Source organism: Plecotus auritus (assembly GCF_963455305.1).
Source record: "Plecotus auritus genome assembly, chromosome: X".
Taxonomy (NCBI): Eukaryota; Metazoa; Chordata; class Mammalia; order Chiroptera; family Vespertilionidae; genus Plecotus; species Plecotus auritus.
The window spans coordinates 112,121,879-112,145,980 of record NC_137784.1 but is presented as its reverse complement, the minus strand read 5'-3'; the positions used below and the strand labels follow the sequence as shown (position 1 = coordinate 112,145,980).

At 37.6% G+C, this 24,102-nt stretch overlaps 1 protein-coding gene across 2 annotated transcripts in view; it reads left to right on the top strand.

Annotated features, from left to right (window-relative positions):
• GPC4 (glypican 4) overlaps nt 1–24,102 on the top strand; it is a 140,725-nt gene that overhangs the window by 99,106 nt on the left and 17,517 nt on the right. Inside the window, exons 3-9 of one of the 2 annotated variants that reach the window (XM_080652656.1) lie at nt 780–1,171; nt 12,827–12,992; nt 18,574–18,704; nt 18,798–18,944; nt 19,673–19,809; nt 20,442–20,617; nt 20,712–20,747. In XM_080652656.1, the coding sequence (XP_080508782.1) occupies nt 780–1,171; nt 12,827–12,992; nt 18,574–18,704; nt 18,798–18,944; nt 19,673–19,809; nt 20,442–20,617; nt 20,712–20,747 (1,185 nt within the window). Of the gene's footprint in view, nt 1–779; nt 1,172–12,826; nt 12,993–18,573; nt 18,705–18,797; nt 18,945–19,672; nt 19,810–20,441; nt 20,618–20,711; nt 23,265–24,102 lie in introns of those variants that run through there. The other variant, XM_080652655.1, reaches the window with a different exon arrangement.

Below are 24,102 nucleotides of genomic sequence, written 5' to 3'. Positions count from 1 at the left end.
TTGTCATATGGATATAAGGAGGACAAAACTAAAAAAATGTTTTCAAATAAAAGAACACCATTTGAAAACACCTGTCCTATTGTCAGGTTACAATTAGGAGGCATTATTAACATTGGTTTAGATTCTTGAAGCATTTAGATACAGAGGCAGTAAAGAATCAAACAGACTGTCAAATTACAGCGGGAAGGTTAGGGAGAGGTGCGGGAAATAGATCAACCGAAGGACTTACATGCATGCATATAAGAGTAACCAACAGATGCAAAACATTGGGTGGTGAGGGTATGTATGGGAGTGGGGTGGGGGGGCAATGGTAAGATATGTACACATATAATACCTTAATAAAAATATATATAAAAGAAAAAAAATAAAAATAAAATATTAAAAAAAAAGATTCTTGAAGCATAAAGTTCTGGGACACTTCATGTTATAGACTTCATGTACCCATTTTTTTCCTAGTTCTTTATCTTGTGACTGAATAAGTGAAAAGTGTGTGTGTGTGTGTGTGTGTGTGTGTGTGTGTATATGTATTTATTTTTTATTGACTCCTGATAAGTTAGTTTAAAATCCCATTTTTCTACCTCTCTTTGTGTGACTTTGTAGATTTCTTTTCATTGACAAATGATCAGAGATGCCACATTCACCAAAAGAAATCTACCCTGTATCCAAGCATGTTTTCCAATTTAATTGAATGATTTGTTTTTGTTTTCAAATTTACCTGAAAAACGACTTGATTATTTAATTACTGAAAACCTTTTTCTTTTTTGTTGTTTTGTATTTAGAATTTTTTAAAGAACTACTTGAAAATGCAGAAAAATCCTTGAATGACATGTTTGTGAAGACATATGGCCACTTATACATGCAAAATTCTGAGCTATTTAAAGATCTCTTCAAAGAGTTGAAGCGCTACTATGTGGTGGGAAATGTGAACCTGGAAGAAATGCTAAATGATTTCTGGGCTCGCCTTTTGGAGCGGATGTTCCGCCTGGTGAACTCGCAGTACCACTTCACAGATGAGTATCTGGAATGCGTGAGCAAGTATACAGAGCAGCTGAAGCCCTTTGGAGATGTCCCTCGGAAATTGAAACTACAGATTACTCGTGCATTTGTAGCAGCCCGTACTTTTGCTCAAGGCTTAGCAGTTGCAAGAGATGTAGTAAGCAAAGTCTCTGTGGTAAGTGCTATTTGCATTCCGTGTTTTTGATTGGTTTGGTTTCATTTTAAAAGAAAGTTTAGGAGGGGTAGAAAAAGAAATCTGCAGAATTCCATTGCCTCAGTAACTCTTCTTTCCTTTTCAATTCTTTTTGCCTCTTTTCTCCTACACTTCGTGTTTATACATGTGCCATATACTAGTACAGTTCTAAACAATACTATGATGAACATCTTCAAATATCATTATTATTCTTTTCAGTAGCTTTTTTTGGTAGCTGATCTTAGAAGTAGAATATATGTTCACTTTGGAACCTTAATTTAAAATGGGTTTAATACCTCCTTACTCTTTTTCAGCTCCTATTCCATTTTCCCTCCAGAGGAAGAAATATTCACAAACAGGCTCCACATTAGGTTGTTTTGAGAGACTCTGTTTGAGTCTACTAGTTGTAGTCTAGGAAAGCACTTAACATCCATTGCTGTACGTTTCCTTGTTATAAGGTATATCCAGAGCCCTTAAGAAGATAGTTTTCGATGACAATTAATGTGGACCACCCACTCTTGACTTATAGCTTTGTTTATGAAATTACCAGTAGAGGAAAAGACATTGAAATATGTGGGCAAAAGCAGATGAACTGAGCCACATTTTCTTCATTTGTAAATTAAAGGAATTGGCCTAGAGCCAGCCGTGGGCAAACTACGGCCCGTGAGCCGGATCCGGCTGTTCTATCCGGTTCTCTTGCTCTCCCCTCCGCTCCTTTACTTTGAATTTATATTAGTTCACACAAACACTCCATCCATGCTTTTGTTCTGGCCCTCCGGTCCAGTTTAAGAACCCATTGTGGCCCTCGAGTCAAAAAGTTTGCCCACCCCTGGTCTAGACCTTTATTTTTCAGACTATGTTCTTTGGAACCAGGTTTAAGGAGGTACTTCAGAGGCCTCCTTGAGGAGAGAAGCAAGGGAGATGGGTGTCTTCTGGTGGGTGAGACTGTACATCTGTGACCTTACCTCCTGGATCCACCAGAGAAGCTTTGCTTTTCTCAGTTTTATGTTGTAGGGTTTTGAGCAAGATTTGAAGGGGGGAAAGGTTCTGTGGTTCCTTCACTCCCCACACCCTACCCCACCAAGATGAAATTTGAAAACTTTTTTAACAATTTTTTTTACTGATTTCAGAGAGGAAGGGAGAGAGAGATAGATAGAAACATCAATGATGAGAGAGCATCATTGATTGGCTGTTTCGTGTACAACCCGTACTGGAGATGGAGCCTCCAACTCGGGCATGTGCCCTTGACCAGAATTGAACCCAGGACCCTTTAGTCTGCAGGCCGATGCTCTATCCACTGAGCCAAACCAGGGCATAATTTGAATACTTTTTGAAGGCCTTTCAAATTCTACCCTTTCATCAGTACCAGTGAAGAAATAGAATATACTGGGCCAAAATTATCTTTGCAAGATTTATCTTAGTGCTAGTACCTTTAGGCCCTCAAAAGAAAAGCCAAATTTTAGTGCATTTCTAAAAAGTCTGGAGACAAAAGGACAACAGCTTGTACTTAGGTCATTTGGTTATTTTGAGGACTAGAGGAGTGGTCAATAAAAATTGACAGCAGTGCAAATACCAGAATATCAACCTGATTGCCTATCAGAGAGTTCATTTAGTGTTACAGTATCATGTAATTTATTGCCCAAACTAAGACACTTATTGTCTAGATCAGGAAGTGCTTATTAGCAATCCTACCCAGACAACATTTGCCACTAATTTTTAATAAGGAACCAGGACTTTCTTAGACAGACCAGGATGCATGGTCACTCTAGGTAGAGAGGAAACTAACATTCACCAAAGTGAAGATAGAGATTCTAAAGAATTATGAGTTATTAAAAAATGTGTGCTTATAGAATATTTCATATTGGAATTGGGAGATAAAAAGGATTTGGTGATGGGTTGCACTTATTATTATAGTTTTATTTGTTCTTGCATCTCTGGGCCAGAAACTGTTAGGAAACAATTCTTTCCAGCATTGTTTTTGTTAGTCTTTTTTTTCCTGATATTTTTATTGTAAATTGCAAAACATTGTTAGGGCATATGAGGGTGGGTGGGAGCAAGTGGGGAGATGATTATTATAATTGAAGGAATAATCTGGTTCCTGAACTTCTGCCCATTTCAGCAACCATTATTAATCTTGGAGATGCTCACGTCAGAGTCCCTCAACAAGGCACAATTAATCCAGACCAAACTTATTTCCAGTGTAGTTCACATAACACATTTGTCCTCCTTCAAAAATTCCTTAGTTTCATACTAAGCTGAATAGGTGGAAAGGTGCTGCTATGTGGTTTGCATGTTTGTGCATACAAGTAAAGGCAAGTGTTTGGTTGTTTGTGGTGTATTTATATTAATCACCCACCTTCCTTCGAATTGATTCTTAGGAAGGACCAGGGAGCTGGCTCAATCCTGTCTTGTTGTTTGTCTCACTTTGCAAGGTTGGAACCCCCTTAGGGAACTGAGATTCCAGAAAATCCAAGTTGGAGTGGAGGGTGGTTGATGAAACAAGGAAGCAGTTTAGAATTCAGGGGTGGGCAAACTTTTTGACTTGAGGGCCACAATGGGTTCTTAAACTGGACCGGAGGGCATGGATAGAGTGTTTGTGTGAACTAATATAAATTCAAAGTAAAGGAGTGGAGAGCAAGAGAACCGGATAGAACAGCCGGATCCTGCCTGTGGGCTGTAGTTTGCCCAAGGCTGGTTTAGATAGAACTCAGTGCAGGTTAGAAGATTGAGGAGTATAAAGCTTGCCATTGTCTGTATCATCCTAGCTCCCTAAGGTTAGGGAGAAGTAAGCAGATTTGGCTTCCCTGTGTTGTATTCTTCTTGACATGGTTCTCAAAATTAACTGTAGGAAATTAATAGGGTTGACTTTTGTATTTAGTTGCAGACACCCTTGCCTATGCAATAAAGAGTATGCGACCCAAAATGAAATAGTCACAATCAATTTCTGATGGTCCTTTGGTATGATTTTTTTAAAAGTACGAAATAGATTTCCTGTGTAACTTCGTATTGTTAAATTGTTTGAGAAAGTTACTTTCTAAATATAACTCTTATTTAAAAAAAAACAAAACATATTTTATTGATATTTTACAGAGAGGAAGGGAGAGGGATAGAGAGCTAGAAACATCGATGAGAGAGAAACATCGATCAGCTGCCTCCTGCACACCCCCCACTGGGGATGTGCCCGCAACCCAGGTACATGCCCTTGACCGGAATCGAACCCGGGACCCCTCAGTCCGCAGGCCGACGCTCTATCCACTGAGCCAAACCGGTTTTGGCAACTCTTATTTTTTTAAGAACTGATCTCTATTCTTATTCATTGTACTTTCATATCTGCCTACGAGATAATTTGCATAGTTATATGAGAATAAAAATGGATACAAGCGATAGCACTTAATTTACTTTGAATAAACATTACTTACCAATTGTTTAGTTGACAACACTGTTTTATGACTACTTTAAGTGTTGTAATTGGAAACTTTTAATAATAATATTTTGCTTCACTACTGAGTTTCTTCTAGACCTAAGGATCAACTTGAAACCAAATCCTTCAACAAAGTTGGGTTAAGTTATCAAAATTATGTAATAATAACACTCAGGAATCACATCAGCTTTTAAAGGTGCTAAAACACAAATTATGTAAAAAAAAAATCTATCATCTATGTAATATTTCTGTTTAGAGGAAGCATGCAAAGAATATTTTCATATTTGAGAAATATTTCTTATTAATTTTTGGACTATGCCTACCGGTTAAACTGATTTTTTAAAATTGAATTTATTGGGGTGATGCTGGTTAATAAAATTATATAGGTTTCAAGGATACAGTTCTATAATACATCATCTGTCTGTTGTATTGTGTGTTCACCACCCCAAGTCAATCTCCTTCTATCACCATTGGTCTCCCCTTTGCCCTCTTCAACTTCTCCCAACCCCTTTCCCTCTGGTAATCACTATACTGTTGTCTGTGTCTATGAGGTGTTTTGTTGTTGTTGTTGTTTTTACTTAAGGTACAGTGGTATGGGAAGACAATAAATAATTTGGCTGTCAAAAACATATTTGAAATTGAACATGCTGAAAAATCTACATTTGATTAATAAAATAAGTAAGCTTTTCTACCAGTTTGGGTACCTAAGAAGTATTTTTTTCATGTGAGTTTCCACTCCTGCCAACTGCTATCCCAAATGTAGTTTGCAGATAAAACTAGAGCAATCTAAGAGGTAAACAACATTCCTTCTTTTGCTGTCCTATAGAATTAATTACCTTGGGCCTGAAAAAGACCTTTCAGAGTGGAGAATGTATTTCCTAATTAAAGAGAGCCACCTCACCTACTTCATCTATAAAAAGGTCTTTAATTTCAAATATGAAAAGCATCTCGGTCTTGAGGCTAGTTGTTGCATACTTAAGATGTTCCCCTCCATCTCTTCATTAGTGGATGTCCTGCTTTTCCAGTTTATTTTTTCAACAAAAAGGTTGCGGTTATACCAGTATGTTGAGCAATGATTTGATTATCACTAGGCTACTTAAAGGCTGTTAGCACCAGCAAGCCTAACTTGTTTCAAGAGAAAGTAACTTCTTAGTTGAAGTATACTTGTCTTGCTTCAGTTTTTTTGGGACCCAAAATATCCAGTAATTTCAGCTTACTCCATTTGAATTTTACAATTCAAACTTCAGAAAAGACCTTCTAATTAGTAACAGATGTTTCAAGAAAGCCTGGTGCTACACATCTTTGTATTACTTATTCCATCTTTACTTATCATGGTTCAGTGACATTTCTTATTTACCTGCTTGTAGCAGTTTTGCCTGGAAGGGTGAAGTCTGTTTTGGTCTTTCGAAATGCACAAGTGGTTACATGCACCATGAAAATTAATAGCTCCTATGCCAAAGAGAGTCACATTCTCATGGTTTCAATTAACACTGACATAATTGGGCTATGTCTGCATCCCCACCCCAAACTACAGGGACTATAATTAGAAATCGGTACCTTTCTATTGTGATGTCTTAATGACTGTCCTGCCTTGAAAACAATTTCCATTGCTCCCCCTCCATTTCAGTCTATTCAAAATGCCCAACACCTAAAGAGTACTACACAATTTATTTTTTCACTTCCCTGAATCATTATAAATACAATTTTTATAAAATGGTCAATATAAAAATCTTTTAAGATGCAATGTGTAAACATTTATTTAACCCTTAATATTCTTTTTCACTCCAACCCAAGAACTGGAATTGCAGGAAGAAGGTGGGACTAGCTATGGTGGCAATGGAGATGATGTTAGGAGTGTGGAAAGTGTTAAGGACTGAATAAATTGAGATTATATACTCTCAAAACAAATAGAGTCTTCTACAAGGGGACTAATGCAATGATGCTTTGACTTCTAGGTCATAAGTGAGTCTAATAATTTAAAACAAAACAAGACATATTTTTAAGTATTTATGCAGCTTCGGTTTTAACTACAATGTATCTACAAACATTTAATGAATTCTAGCTTATTCCATATATTTTGTTATGTCTTTAACATTCTATTATCAGGGAAATAGGAACAGCTCATCCTCCTTTCTTTGTGTGTATATTGACTTCAAAACTAGTTAGGAAGTTGTTGAATAAACTCATCACTTCTCACCACATGTTTCGGTACCGTATCTCTTTCTTTTACCATAATTTTGGGAAACATTTCCTGTTATTTTTTTATTGGGGTGCTTATGTTACCAAGCAACAGATAAAATCTAGACTTTTTCTGCTTGTTTGGTGCTATTGGCTGTTCAGGAAAAAAAATGTTGCAGCAGAATGTATGTTTGGAACTGGAATAAACTAAAAGGAAATGTGTTTTTTTAACTTCGGTGCAGCATGTTGACTGCCATCACTGTGTAATGTGGCTTAAGGCTCATTCTGAATTACTGAAATGAAATCCAGGCTGCATGAAGAGTACTGCTCCAGAGTTTTTCTTTTTTCAGAGTGCTTGCAGTAGTTTTTAATGTGGTGTTTGGAAAATGCAGATTATTTTGTAGAAAGTCTCAATTCATATTAGAAGAGTCTTTGCAGAGAAAGGGACTTTTCTGCAAAGGCTTTTAGTAGCAGAAATGGTGTGCAGATGTCATGTTAAATGTATATCCCAAGGAAGGCAGGAATGAGTATTTTTAAAAGAGTCTTAATAAGTTAAAAAGGAAATCAGGATTCTTTCCCCCACTGACTTTGACCATGAAACATAGACTGGCTTCTAAAATCTAAATTATAAGGTGCCTCCTAACCCTAACATTTAGAAAGCCCTTAGTGAGTTTTGATGGATTTTATAAGGCTTGAAAATTAGTTATTATGTATTGTCATTATGGGTCAGTAACTCAGATAGATTTTGATTTGTTAATATAGAAGTATTGAGTCCAGATGATGGTCCCTTTCTATCATACTGCTCCCTTCCCCCAAGTAAACAGATAAAACCCCCTCAATCTTATATAAATAATGTCAAAACCTTTTTCTTCTATAAATAACATCCCACTTTCTAGCAGAAATTGGTAACCACTGCTGCATTTAGCTGAAATTCTTTCAAAATGTTAAAAATTTGGTAAATGTGTTGTTTTCTGTTTTGTTTTACTCAAGTGAAATCTTTTCTCCATATTTAGCAGTGTTTACTTGTGCTTTTGACTTCTTTGTGAGTAGGCTATGATGAGTGAAATTACATATCTAAATCTATATATCTATATCCATGTGTATTTGTGTGTGTGTGTGTGTGTGTGTGTGTGTGTGTGTGTGTATTCGTATTTTTGTTACCCCTGTAGCATATTGAACCTTTGGAAGGATATAGCATTGACTGATGATAATTCATTTTTATTTATTATTAAACAACATAATATCATCCAAGTATCCATTCAATATTGTTCCACATAGAACAGTTGCATACATTTAAAAACTGTACATTTTTACTAGAAAACATCCAGCCTCATACTGAGTATTCACTGTATGTGGATACCCTGTACTAGGTCTAGAGCTACGGAGAAGGTCTAGCTCCATGTATTTCCCTTAGGGTTCCTATGCTCTATTGTTGAAAAGAGATCATTCAGATAACTATCAAGGAAGTCCAGTGTAGCTGCTCTATAACCAAACTTCTTGGGTTCAAATCTTCGCCATTTATTGGAAGATTTGGTATGCGCCCCTTAATCTCTTTGGGCTTCTGCTTTCGCATCTGTGAAATGAAATTATAAACTCATCTCATATTATTTTTTAAGGCTTTAAATGAGTTAAAATGTGTAAAGCATTAGAACAGAGCTGGAACATATGTATATCATATAAGTGAATAAAATCCAGTGGAAGTTATCAATACACAAGTTATTCTGACAAATAACAGAATATTTTTCTCTTGAATCTTGACATCAATACTTTCATGATCATGAAACCATAGGAATTAATGAAGCATTTTCTCTTTTCAGAACATTAATTCATTCTTTGTGTTTGTGGTTCAAAGGAGAGAGGGAGGAGTGTACAGTTTTCCTTTTCCTGTTCTTTCTCAATATAATTTTGAGAAACTAGTCTATAAAAGAGGTCTGAAATGTGGCTTTTATAAAAGCAATAATAACCCTACCTGACTCCTACCCCAGCCCCAAGGATTCTGGAGGTAACTGACATCTGAGCTCAATAGACCCTTCAAAACATAAGGAAAATATACCAAATGTTAGTCAAGTGCTGTAACCCAAAGGAACAATCAGATAGATCATGTTCAGTGGTATGCCATAACATAGAGAATAAATACATAACTGAGGATTATATTGAGATCTTGGAGCATGGTTATCTTTTTGTGAATCCCCATGTGGCATGATCTACCATTTGGTCTTAAGTCTTCTGGAATAACAACTTCTGTAAATAAGTAATTGATTTTGAGTATTACAAGGAAGTAGACTGTGAATGAACTTTAATTTCTATTAAAAATTATTTCCCAGAACAAGGTATGATTTAGTCCACTACTATATTTGTTTATTGGGGAAAGGTTTGCTCTGGTATGGTGAAGAGACCATTGAGAGCTAATGAAGGGGCACCCACCAGGGCTTGGTGTACCATTACGTGACAAACAAGAGCCACCATTAAATCAAGGAGATCCGAGACTTCTACCAGAAACTCCACAAAATAAATATAAGTGTCATATATACTGTTTGGCTTTTTCTTCCCTTTGGGTTTTTGAAGCTCTTGAAGATTCCAAAAGAAAGTCAGCCATTTTTTTAATCCACTGGGGTAGTCCAGAGTCAGAGGTAGTGCTGGTCTTTGGCACTCTTAAGTTCACCATCCTGAGCTTGGGCAGGTCGGCAAGAGTGGGGACTCTAGACCTGAGGAGTGGTCACATTATTGGCTTTTTCTCTGGAACCCTTGTTTCTTTAGGTCTCATGACTATTTTATAATTCTTATACACTGAGTGGCCAGATTATTATAAAATAAAATTCTCTTGAATCTTGGCATCAATACTTTCATGATCATGAAACCATAAGAATTAATGAAGCATTTTCTCTTTTCAGAACATTAATTCATTCTTTGTGTTTGTGGTTCTGAACGCATAATAATCTGGCCACTCAGTGTATATCCTATATAATAAAAGGCTAATTGCCCCCTCGACCAGGAGTTCGACCAGCAGGTAGGCTGGCCAACCTCCCATGTCCCCTCTCCCTGGCCAGGCTGGCTGGACCCCACCCATGCACAAATTCATGCACCAGGCCTCTAATACACAATACACACACACACACACACACACACACACACACACACACACACACACACACACACACTGGGTTCTGATTTCCCTTCATTTAAAATACTGCCTGGTGGTCTGATTAGTGCTTATGAGACAGAAGACAGATTTTCTCTAACTTTGATATTTCATATGTCTTTTCTCATCCCAGTTTTCTTATAACTTCCCCATTTCTCTTCTCAGTTCTGGTATTATTTAGTGTTTCCACAGCATGTTAGAGCCACTTCCTTGTGATCATTTTTAGTAGTTAAACAACAAATCATATGCAGAGCATGAGCTAGTACATTGCCAAAGAATGAAATGAAAAAACTCCGCTAAACCAAGCTTCATAATCTCTTTTAAATAAAACTCTACTGTGTCATTTAGTGTGGTCTCTGTTTTTAAAACTTGAGCCATTAACCTACTTTCAGAGAGGGTACTACAGGGTCTACTGCATGAATGATTTAGATTTATAATTGAATTAAGAATATAGTGGACTACTTCCTAGAGTTAAAAAAAGAAAAGGACATTTGAAAAAATGTTTCTGGAATGTAACTATTGGATTTAAATTTTTTTTGTTTATTTCCTAAAGGCCTATACTATTTTGGAATTTCTTCACATTTTCTAGAACAGGTTACATATTCTAAAGTAGAAATTCCTACTTGCCTTGTTATCTGATCACAAATATATTCCAGAATAATCCCTGGCACATAGTAGGTACTCAGTAACTATTTGTTGACACTTTGGCCTTCTACATTTCTTCTTACTAGGGTATTGTTTCCTTTTAAGCATAATATTCAATAAATTCCATGTGCCATTGTATGATTTTTCTTAGGTATTTACATAATAACTCTTTACCTCTCTAAAATCCAGCTATTTAGTAGTCTCACCAATGTGGAACCTGAACCTAACTAAGATAAAGAAGAAAACAACTGATGTCTACTATTAGAGTTTAATATATTCTGTTTAAAAAGGCAGGGAAACATGATACGTCTGGGAAATCATTTCATCCCAAAGGTTTGATAAGGTGCAGTACTATAATCAAATGTATCAGGGTGGCTGTCAGCAAGTCGATTCATCTCTTTGGCCTTGGTTTTCTTATCCCTTAAATGTGAGAGCTGTACTCTCATCTCTAAGGCCCCTTCCAACTCCATGACTTCTATGATTCTCCAGCTACCTCCTCTTTCCGGGCGTTTTTGCTCATCTGTAAAATGAGGGGGTGGACAAGTATCAAAGTCTTAACTATATGTGACTTATTTAAAGGAATGAACTTAAAGCTATCCAGAAAACCTAGCTATATTGAATGGCCTCTCCTCTAGGGTATTGGTTAGCCAAGATTTTATAGCAATATATAGTCAAAAAGACTAACTTAGTACCTAGGAAAACATTTGGGACTGGTTAAAATTACGGGAAAAATCCTACTTCTTCATAGGGAATGTTGACTTTAGTGTATATAATTACCATGTTGTTGGATGTTTTCTCCCCCTCTTCTAGGCTGTTTGCGATAAGAGGGGGTATGTTTTTCTTCTGTTCCTCAGGGTACTGTTGATAAGTGGTATGCAACATCACACCCCAAGCAGGTGAAGTGCACTGTTGGACAGCCCGGTATCCCTGCATCTGTTCTCTGCAGTGGTATCTGCTTTCAAAAGTCTGTGTTTGCAGAACTGTTGGTACTGATAGAGAGGAATGCACTAATCCTCTGATACTGACTCCAAAAGAGGAGGGCGGGGCAGAGAGAATGGGAAGACCAGAACATTTGGTTAGCAGCCAGTCTGTGATACCTAGCCAGGATCCTTTCTAAGCATTGATGGAAATGAGTGACAGGATGGATGGTATCAGCAATTCCATGCCCAAGATAATTTCACCTTATGAAAGTAGGAAGATGAAACTAAGTCTCATTTCTCTGCAGAGGATGGCCAGTCCAATCTACTTTAGTACTGCTTTCACCCTAGCTCTTCCCCTTCCTCATGAACTTTTAGTAGTCCTGTCTATATGTTGCCTGATTATGCCTGATGTTAAAGCCCCTTTAAATTCTGTCCACGCATACACTCCTTCCTATGTATCCAACCTTATTTCCCACAATTCCTCAACCCCATTCTAAGATGCCACGATATGCTTGATACATTCTCCTACAGCTTTTGTTCATTTAATGCTTTCAATTTGCATGTTCTTCCTGATAACTTAAATCCAATCCCTTCTTCAAAATTTAACTGCAGTCCCACCTTTTTCATCAGGTGTTCCCTGAGGACTCTGCTTTATTGCTCCCAAGCTTTGGAAGGCCCTCACATAACTGCAAGTTTAAATGTATTCATATTCTTCCCTGTAGATTACATTAATGTTGCCTTCTGCACAGCTATAGGTATAGAATGGAGTACATACAAGGGTACCCTTCTAAACCTTGATTAGTGAGTTAAATTTCAAAGGCAGTTTTTGAAAAGAAAGGTGTGCTTGTTTTCTAGTCTGGCAAGGCAAACACAGTGATGGTAGAGGCCATAATAGCAAGCCATGCACAGTGGACAGGTAAAGGAGCCTGTACTACTGCATCTCATGGATGATCCTGGAAAGATATTTGTAAAAGAACTTTGAAATAATTGAGTCATTTAATGTGGGTGAGAGTGCATATGTGACTGACAGAGATTGAGAGACAGGAAGGAGGAGTGAGAGTTTACAGGGAGTTACATGGAGCTTGGTTATTTAAGGTAATGCAGTGTTAATCCCTATCTTCCCCCAATACTTCTTCCCAGCACACACCTTCTTTTTTATCTAACCTTGCTCTATGTTACCTCTTCAGGAAGCAGGCCAGGCCTGCTAAATGTGATCCATCACAACTCATTCTTAAGTTAAAGTCATGGCCAAGCCTTCAAGGTTATATTGATAAACTTGCAACTTCTGTGTCTATCTTTGCTCCCAACACTGTTTCTTTCTTCTCCCAAATCAGGTAACTCCCACAGCCCAGTGTACCCAAGCCTTGTTGAAGATGATTTACTGCTCCCACTGCCAGGGTCTAGTGACTGTGAAGCCATGTTACAACTACTGCTCGAACATCATGAGAGGCTGTTTGGCCAACCAAGGAGATCTTGATTCTGAGTGGAACAATTTCATAGGTGAGCAAGCAGTTATTGTATTTGTGTCGCTGGAAATAGTTCAGCTTCCTACCACAAGGAGTATTGCAATTGTCAGCTATGAAATTTCTATTTGTTATTTAATGTTTGCCAATTTTAACTCTACTCAAAGTTCATACTATTCTACAAGTACATGTTCCCTTGAACTAATAGTGGCATTTCCGAAGACATTTGACACAGTGAATACTAAAGTTTTAATAATGAGAAAATGGCTTTTTGACATTTTCCCCCAAAGGTCAGTTTGGGTAATGCATCATGGGCTAGTATCCATGTAGATGCTAGTTTACAGTCACCACTGTGCTGCAAAAGTGGTACTGAAAATATTGTATCTGTTACACTGCAACCAAATCTTCATACTGGCCAGATACCCATTGGATATTTGGATCAAGTGAAATATGACTATAGAAATTTAGGGGGTTCTCTTTCTATAGAGGATTTAACAATGACAGGCTACTCTGGTGAGATGGAAAAAATGTTTACCTTGATAATATTAGAGGTAAATATTCTTGCATATACTTAAAACCTACAAAACCATTACTGGAACCCAGACAGCACTGTAGTGAAGTGGCCAGTTTCTAAGAGGGTTAATTATGATTTGTAGGGAAGGATAAATGAAGGATGATTTAAATGTCCACTCATTGACTCCCTTGATGCCTACCAAATACACATGTTAGTCCTGAAGCATCAGTGTTGAAGCTCCTAATACTGAGGGTTTAGTTGGCCCACATACACATACTAATAGCTCATACAAACAGACTCAGATTTTTTTCCATCCCCAGTCACCTTTGCATAATAGCAGAATTTGAGTATTTTTATAAGCATCTATTTTTCACTTATTTGTCCACATCATGGGAACATGTATGCAATGTGCTGGCTTTTTTTTTGTGGAGTGGGGAATGCTTTTTAGTCTGCATGAGAGCTAATTATCATTTTAACTCTGTTTGAAAGTGCATCAGTAAATTGGCTCCAACAGATTCTTGCTAACACTGACACAGGAAAAAAAAGATGTGAATATTAAGCACTTCAGCACAATTGTAGCCTAAATAGCTCAAAGCTAGAAGACCTGAAAAAAATCTTCTATGCACAGAAAAGCAGTATCCCATGAAAGGGAATGTGTAAGACTAGCAAAGACATACACTCACAAATGGCACATCATGCCCAGAATGAAGCATGGGAGAGAGTGTTGCTTTAAAATATTCCAAATGGAAATAAAAGCCCATGGAACTTGCAGATCTAAAGTTGATGTTTTTTTCTTTCTCCTTTTTTAATCCCACTGTCACCCCATACCCAAATGTCAAGTTTGCAATTTATTTTTGCTGCATTTATTTGTTTTAAGTTGGTAGCCTTTTCACTTTCCCCTATAACTTCTAGCCCACTAGTTCTCTGGGCAAAAGGAATAGAATTTGCCGTATGGTACAAAAAATGTATGGTGACAGTGATCTAGTTTTGCTAACTTTTCTACAGACACATCAATAATAAGGTGCAGAAGGGCATGCCATTTGCACTATCCTATTATCCTAATATTCTGTCCAAAACTATAACTCATATCCTGTATTAAAATACAAATTTTTATACATATATTTCCAACAGTTTGCAGGTTCATATGAAATCAAAACCATACTTGGCTTGCTTAATAAATATTCTCAATAAGGTAACCTAAAACAAGGAGGACTTAAGTTCTTGTTGTGTGTTTTAAAAATTACATTTGTTATCTTTCAAGAAATAAAACTAAACCCAAGTAGAAATTGGTAGAATTTCTGAGTTAATTTTCCTCAGTTATTTTAAATGATACTTTTTGGAGGGCTGAGGTGTATAATTATATTTAAACTTTATGTTTAATGGGTATTTTACTCTTTATTTTAACAAGCTGATATAAAAGGCCAAGAATAATAGACATTGTTAATCTCTGGTGCTTTTTCATGAATTTTCACAAGGGTCTAATTAATTTGCTCTGTGGTTGCAGAATTCAGCTCCAATTTACATGCCTCTGCCATACATGCTGTAAGGTTTTTTTTCTTTGTAAGGAATTTTTCTTTCCCCTTTATATGATTGCAGTTAATGAATGGTCAAAGGTTGTTTTTTTTTCCTCCCACTTCTTTAAATCAGATCTTGGGGTTCAGTCTGGAAACTGCCTTTTGTTCTTCCAGTCTAGTCGTGAGGCCAGTGCAAAAGGAATCACTTTCCCTAGCGAGGAGGGATGGCTTTGTTGCTGGGGCGGGGAGCAACTCAGTGCTGAGATCCTGAGTGCTGAAATCCTGCAGTTGGACTAGACCAGTGGTTCCCAACATGGGGCACACGCACCACAGGGGGGCAATTCGAGAATGAGTTATTAACCGTGAATTTTTTGCATTTCTTATAGTTCTAGGGGCCTCATAGACAGCATATAAATATATATTGTGACATTTATGCATTTCAGTTCTCTATTCTATGTTTTGAAACTTTATTTGCTATTTTTCATATCACTTCATGCTATTATTTTTTAAACAATTTTTTAGTGATTTCTTACTCAGTTCTTCAACTGTCCTTTCGTTCTTTTATTTTTCTCTTTCATGGATGCCATGTTCTTTGGATGTTTGTTTAGACCAAGTTAATGGCCTTTTAGGCTTCTTCGACATGAATAGGAGTTCACTTTTTTAAAAAATTTATTTTATTGCTATCAGAGAGAGAGAGAGAAACATCAATGATGAGAGAGAATCATTGATTGGCTGCCTCCTGCACGCCCCCTACTGGGGATCGAGCCTGCAACCCGGGCATGTGCCTTTGACCGGAATTGAACCCAGGACCCTTGAGTCCACAGGCCAACGCTCTATCCACTGAGCCAAACCGGTCAGGGCAGGAGTTCACTTTTTGAATAATAAGAATTATATGTCATGGGGAAGCATCAGGATTTTAGAGATGCTTAGGTGGGGCATGGCCAAAAAGGTTGGGAACCACTGGACTAGACCCTTTAAGAGACTAAGAATAAGTTTTCCAAATCTGCCTTCTGGTTGTCATGCCCTTCCTTTCCTCTCTTTAACTGCATCTATTAAAGTATCATCAGCCTTTATCAAGGTGGATCCAAATTTTTGAAATACCTTAGACTGGTTTTGTAAGAGATTCATTCTATGAAACCTTCAGTTTGAATACTCTTCCTTCTCTCCACCTCCAACCAAAAAAGTCAGTTTCTGGAGAGTCATAAATTATGCTTAGGTGCCACTTGTCCTCCATCACATACTGTATTAGTATTAACATTGTTGGACTTCTAACCAACCTTATTAATGTCACGTGTTGCTGCCAGCGGGAATTTCATATTGGGATATTTGGATTACTGGTGGAGACACCAGCCGATTCCTGACAGGAGGCAGACAATCAAGTATCCTGTAAATGAGACCTGTGGCCTAGTTCAACCAGAAGAAAACCAAAACTCCAAACCAACCACCCTTGGACTGAGATTGGTGCTTCTAGTCAGGGCTGGCTGCTGCAAGGAAGAGCCCAGATGATAACCAATCATGACTTTCCTCAGGGGTTTGGGGCAGCTTTGGCTCCTGGGCTACAGGCCACAAGGAGAATTCGCCCTTATTCGCATTCTTCAGCCTCGCAACACACAACGCCATGGCACCGGCCCCAACAAAGGCCCAGCTTCACTCTCCATTCCCAGGCCCTTGTGTATGGCAGGCTCAGAGTTTACAAAGACGCCAAACAGCCAGTGAATTGGGGTTTATGTTTCTTTTCAGTCTTTAACAAACACATTAGTGATCTGGCCTTTCCTCGCCACTAGGGGAATAAGTAGTTACAAAATGCACTGTTTTCTGTTGTTTAAATTCTGCATTTTTGGATGTTTATTATCTGTCTTCATAATATTTTTATTTGGAGCAAGAGCTGACTTCTCAGCTATGAAGGAATGTGCTTTCTGTACGTGGTAGCCCTGCTGCTTTGACAATGATGAACACATTTAAGTTGTGCTCCACTTGTTTACAAAAGTCTCCTTTTGCTAACACATCAAAAGCATTTTTTCTCTCCACTAGTACAATGGTATATTCATGCTGGCAGGCTTTACTTAGAGGTTGGAAGCGTCATTTTATTGGTGCTTACCACAATGCAACCTGAAACTTCATTTGTTATTACTTGTAAAAAAATTGCATTTCACAGAAATCTATTTGTGGTTTGTGACATCGGAATTGTAGTTTAGAGAAATGACCCTGTGCTTTAAAATGCCGTGTTGCATTTGTTCTAGGTTGAAGGTGAAAGGTTGATGACCAAATTTGATTTCATTGATATGCTGATGCTGAAACTCCTTTTCACTAGAAAGCTTAGGTAGAAGTTCAGCTGTGGCCTACAGTGTTCTTTGAGGACACAGACAATCTTCTGGAAATTAACCCCTGTCCTTGGACTACCTAAAGGTTGTGGATAATGTGGGCCTTACTGTCCTTTCCTGCCATGGTTTAAGCACTAGAGTATAAAGTGGAGAGAACATGATTACGTTTTCAATTTAATTTAATTTTGCACAATAAGTATCAGGCCAAAATACGAAATCTCATAATCCCAACAAACATGCCTGGCTAGAAAACAAGTACAGCATATTTTGTTTAAGAGATTCAATGTGTGCTAAAACATTCCAGACTCTGCCAATATGTAAAAGTGACTTGAGTAATCAGTGAAGATATGCTATGAGTATGTGGTTTGTGTGCACTGCCTCTTGTGCTGTTTTCATCCAGAGAGGTACATCTTTTGTTATAAAATAAATCAAGGCCCTTATATTTGAAATGAGTGGGAAGTTTTTCTTATTCCAAAAATTGTATTTTTCAAAATTTCTTTCTTTAAAGTCATTAGAATTCGGAGGAATACTTCTATTTGTATTTTCTCAGGCATCTGGAAGGGTTTCCTAAAAAAAAAAAAATTACATGTTGGTATGCCAGGATTTTAAGTGATATATATATTTTGACTCTTATAAATGGAACCTGAAAGGAAAAGATCCTAGGAAATCTGGGAGAGCTGGCATGTTATTCTGCCTCCAGCTTTTGGTTTGTCAGCTGGGAGCTAGCTCAGAGCCTTACAGTGACAGCCACTGACACATGGAGAAATGAAAAATCAGTATAATGGAAGATTCCTGATTGGTTTTCCTTGCTGGAGAATGAAGCATTCATCTGGCCACTTCATACTTTAGGGAGCTGGCAATACATAGTGACTTAGTACAGTTTGGCATAATAGAAATAGATATAAAAACATTAATTAATTATGATGTGTGCCTTCCCCCTCCTCCCACTGGAAACAGTAAAATAATCAGACTAGCCCTAACCGGTTTGGCTCAGTGGATAGAGTGTCGGCCTGCGAACTGAAAGGTCCCAGGTTCGATTCCAGTCAAGGGCATGTACCTTGGTTGCGGGCACATCCCCAGTAGGAGGTGTGCAGGAGGCAGCTGATTGATGTTTCTCTCTCATCGATGTTTCTAACTCTCTATCTCTCTCCATTCCTCTCTGTAAAAAAATCAATAAAATATATTAAAAAAATAATCAGACTAATTACCTATGGTGAACTAATTATTTACTTTTTATGCTGTATTATTCTTCCCCAAACCTCATGTTAGATGCAATGCTAATGGTGGCGGAGAGGCTAGAGGGCCCTTTCAACATTGAATCAGTCATGGATCCCATCGACGTGAAGATTTCTGATGCCATTATGAACATGCAGGACAATAGTGTGCAAGTGTCTCAGAAGGTAATGAAGGCAGGATGTTGGAAAAGGGAGCCCAGAGGGCCCCTCCAGTTTGTGATGTGACTTCCCTAATATGATCATGCTGCTCCAATGCAGGTTTTTCAGGGATGTGGACCCCCGAAGCCCCTCCCAGCCGGACGCATTTCCCGTTCCATTTCTGAAAGTGCCTTTAGTGCTCGCTTCAGACCATATCACCCTGAGGAACGCCCAACCACAGCAGCTGGCACTAGTTTGGACCAACTGGTAAGCACTTTGTCAGGAATGGCCATGTTTAATGACCAAAAAATGAAAATATTTGTTCAAAATACATTTTTAGTTGGAAGGCTTACAAGTGTGGGTCTTTCAGGCGAAACTTTTCAAGCAAATTGAATGTGTCAGTAAATCTTCCTCGTTCATTTCTAGCTGAGAAAGTTCATATGTAGTCTAGAAAATGTGATGCAATAAGTCTTATTTCAACTCCCTCCCCCACGTTGTTTCACCATGTATTTACTAAGCATCTACTATGAACCTATCACTACTGTGGTATTTACAAGGTGGCTCAGAGAATAAGATAAGTCCTTATGCTGAAAAAGCCCCAAAAGAGAGGGAAATGCAGACATTCTAGCTTACTAACTAAGGTGATGTATAGTTAATGATAGGCTGGGAGAAGGATAAGAAAATGTAAGCAAGACTGCATTATACTAGTATACAGCAATGTGCTTCAAATATAGAGTAGGAAAGAACATAGAGGAGGGGACGGAGAGCAGGGAAAGGCAAGTGTCACAGAGTGGACAATATATAAGCTTGAGCTTGAGCATAAAAGTCTTGTGGGAAGAGACTGTGTCTTATTGTATCTACAGGGTATGGAATCTGATGAGCCTCAGATGATAGTTGCAATGAAGAGGTAAGTGGACAATGGATCCAGGCAGCTCAGCTCCTTCCGAATATTTCGACTTTTAATTTATTTGAGTGATTTTGTTTTTCTTAATTAGGTTACTGATGTCAAGGAGAAACTGAAACAGGCTAAGAAGTTCTGGTCCTCTCTTCCGAGCAACGTTTGCAATGATGAGAGGATGGCTGCAGGAAATGGCAATGAGGATGACTGCTGGAATGGAAAAGGCAAAAGCAGGTTAGCCTTAGTTGCATGGATTTGCAATCTTCTCTCTTCCTAAATGCCTAGGTAACCTTCAGGGAGGATTTTCTCAGTTGTCAATCAAGAAGCAATTTAGGGTAGGTAGCAAAAACATGGAAGGCTTCTAGAGTTTCTTAGGAATGGGTTTTACTGTAGAAGTTTTGAGAAGGTACCCACTTACTTGTACTGGCGAAAAACTTTGTGATAATAGTCATATACTAGCTTTAGGACCCCAACCAGGGATCAAGTTGTTCCAATAGTGTCATATAAAAAATATTTAATACCTGTGGTCCTTTGCCCAATGGCTTAGCCTCATAAAGCTCTAGATTCTTCCTCTTATTTGATGATGCCCTGTATCCCTCCCCTATACACTCAGTAACTTAAATAAGTACCCACACTTCAGCACTTTACTCTGATCCACCAACCTCTGCAAAACGGGTAGCTTTCAAAAAGGTCATGGTCAAGTTGGAGAAACAAGATGTATACCCAGAAAAAGGAAAAAATCAAGTTCACTTAGAAATGGAAATTAATTGTACTCAGTGCAAATACTAAAATCTAGGCAGAAATTTTTGATCTTGTGCAGCTTTTTGTCTTACTGATAATCTCAATGGGGTCATTTCTTATCTCAGGTACCTATTTGCAGTGACAGGAAATGGATTAGCCAACCAGATCAGTAACCCGGAGGTCCAGGTTGACACCAGTAAACCGGACACACTGATCCTTCGTCAAATCATGGCTTTGCGGGTTATGACCAATAAAATGAAGAATGCTTACAATGGGAATGATGTGGACTTCTTTGATATCAGTAAGTACTTGTGGTTCTAAAGTACAAATTGTTCTTTTACACCTTATGATGAGAACAAGTGGAATGAAATCTCTATTCTGTTTTTTGTTAATAGGTGATGAAAGCAGTGGAGAAGGAAGTGGAAGTGGATGTGAGTATCAGCAGTGCCCTTCGGAGTTTGAGTCTAACACAACTGACCATTCTGGGAGGAATGCCAATGATAAAGCCAACCACGCTGGTGCCCGGGTTGAGGCACAGCCCTACCTCCTCACTGTCTTCTGCATCTTGTTTCTGGTTATGCAGAGAGAATGGAGATAATTCTCAATCTTAGAGAAAATGTGTTCATCATCAGAAAGTTAAAAGGCACCAGTTTTCACTTTTATACCATCCTAGTGACTTTGCTTTTCAAATGAATGGACAACAATGTACAGTTTTTACTATGTGGCCACTGGTTAAAAAAATTCTGACCTTGTTCTTTCATTCAGTTTTGTGGGGAAAAGGGACTTGTACATGAAGTAAGTTCCTGCTTCCCCAGAATCATGTTAAACGTGGCTAGCGGTGTAGGTACAGAACTGTAGTTAGTTGTGCATTTGTGATTTTATCACTCTCTTTTTCTTTATTGTTTGTTTTTGTTTGTGGGGTTTTTTCTTCAATTATGATCTCACCTTGTTTCTTACAAGAAAACCAGGGTCCTTTCTTGGCATGTAACATGTACGTATTTCTGAAATATTAAATAGCTGTACAGAAGCAGGTTTTATTTATCACGTTATCTTATTAAAAGAAAAAGCCCAACAAGCAGTAAAATTTCCATGTATTCCCTGTTGTTTTAGTTGCCTTATCTGGAGAGAAGAGGGGGTGATTTTGTTATTATTAAGTTAGGATAGAATGTGAAGGCACAAAGGGGTCTCTAATCTACTTGTCAGGTTGTAGTCAAGCATCAGTATAAGAAGAATGTTATATTTCACTTATAGCTGGTGACTGGAAGAGACTGCAGACTACCCATCTTGGTTGAGTTGAATTGCATAAACTAAGATCACATATAGGTTCACTTGAACCATCTAAAGTGTAACCCATTTAAAAGATTCTTGATACATTTCCCCTAGAAATATATAAGGCCATATAAGGTGTCCCAGTTATCACATGTTCACACTTTGTTTAGGGGTGGGTTTTGTTTTTTTGTTTTGTTTTGTTTTATCCAGTCAAGTTAACAAGTCATTGTGTGCTGATCTTTGTGGCCACACTTGACCCTCTTTGAATTGATATCCCAATGGCAGAAATAAGTGACTAACATCTCATTTGGTACCCCTTGTTACAGTGTTCCAGATTTCAAACCCAGCCATAGAGAGGGAGCTGTCTGGGGGATAGAATTAGGGTGGGTACAGCCTGTGCTCAGGGAATAGCATTAACACTTAAGCAAAGTTTTTGTCTGTGCATTTGTGTTTATATTCATTTTGGGATCCCAGTGTTTTGTTTTGTTTTTAAAGAAATTCTAAGGTGTCTTATGTGTTTTTCTTGCTCAGCACCCTCTGATCAGAAAGGCAAATTACTTTCAGTGGTTCGTAGCTGTGTGCTACCCCATCAACCAAAAAACTCACTTGGGAGAGATCTAGGTGTCCAGATTTTTTTCATGTTTTCTTGTTTTTTTTTTTTTTTGGTGGTGGAGAGAGTAGACCTGAGAAGACTACATCTTAGCGATGACCCTTAGCCACATGGGTGAACTGGCATAGGCCGTATCTGTTGTTCCAGGCTGAAGACTATCAGCTGGCTTGGCCCCTTACGAACCTTTTTCTTGTGTCCTTACCAAATGACAGCTCATAAAACTATGAGAATGTAACAAATCACTTTAAAAGGAGTTCCCAAAAGTCCTCGTAAAGAAGAAAATTCTGCAAGTCTCTTCCTGCTTTAGACAGCCATTAAGATCCCAACCAATTCTACAGAAGTTAAAACCCACAGAGAGGTTGTTTGTGTTACTGTTCAATCTTCAGTTGTAAGAGTAATTCTCTATTTTTATATTTAAACATAATTACTTGATAGCTCAGGGTCTACATTTCATTCAACTTTTTACACCAAATTCTGCAGAATGGTCAAAATGGAATATTGGGGGCTGTTATAAACAGAGGCTTAATTTTATTAGAAGTAGTTATTTATTAAAGCATGATGTTAATAAAATAGGCATATTCTGGCTGGTGTGTATAAGTGTTTTTTTTTTAAACAATTCACAGAAGACAAAATTGAAAAGGCACTCCATTTATGTATGAGGAAAAATGGATTGTAAATAGCTAAGCTGCCCTGTGAGAACTTGGAAAATGTGCTGATACTTAGTAACTACCTCAGTTGTGAGGAATTTCCTTTTTAGCTTAGACTGCTATTACTTTTACTTGGTAGAAATGAATCTGGTCTCCAAAATGTGGCTCAAAGAGTTATCCCCATAGACCTTGTTAGATTGTTTTTAATTTAAAACCTTGAACTCTGCCCAGCTGTTTTCTTTCAGTCAAGTTCTCTAAACCAATAACATTTTCCGAATTAAATGTTCTTGAAGGTTCTTCTGGACTCTTACTGATTTGTTTTCTTTCTTTGTATTTTTTTTCTGTTACTCTTTTATTATTTAAATTGTCTCTTGCTTTTGAACTTGAACTATGAAATAAACAAATCGTAGATTTTTCCATTCAGGTCTGACTGGATAACTCTTGGCTTCTTACCAGCTGGCAGGCTCACCCTTTCCCCCCACCAAAAGAAAGAATAAAGGCAAGTTGAATATTTTAAAACCTGAAAAGTTCACAGTATGAGGTAGAATAAAAGCTATGTTAGGAGAACTGACTTTTCTAAAGCCTCAGTTAATAGCATGTGACGGGTTTGTGTTTTATAAAGTCACTTTTAAATTATTTTTCTTTCAAACCCTTCACCCACTCTCTTTCTTAAGAAAAAATGTTTTGTGATTCTTAGATTTATATTTTCTTTCAAAAGTAGTAATTAGCACCTATTATTTTGATAAAAGAAAAAGTGCAAAGAATTGACTTGCATCTTTTAATTTTAGTTCATATTAGAAATCTAACAGTTTATACATGAAGTAAAATTTATCATTTGTGATTATAGAACCAAAAGAAATAAGTGTAGATGGTTCTGCATAAAATTCTACTTTTCCATTTGTGTTGTCAGAGTATGCATAGCTAAAGGATAGTATGTTAATAACAATATCTACAGGAGCGTGTGTGTGTGTGTATGTGTGTGTGTGTGTGTGTATGTGTGTGTGTGTGTGTGTGTGTCAGTGTGTTGTCACTCAAGCAAATGCCAAATTACCAAATACGACTTTCTGTCTTTTTTAAAATAGGAAAAAAAGCACTGAGGAAATTCTTCCAACTTAGAACTCAGTGGAAAAAACTTAACAGCATTCCATGATACACTTCATAAATTAAGAAGTTTCTACTTTTAAACTCTTAATATTTTCTTCTAAAAATCCTTTTTATATATATGGAAAATATGTGAAAGATGACCTATGGTAATATAGG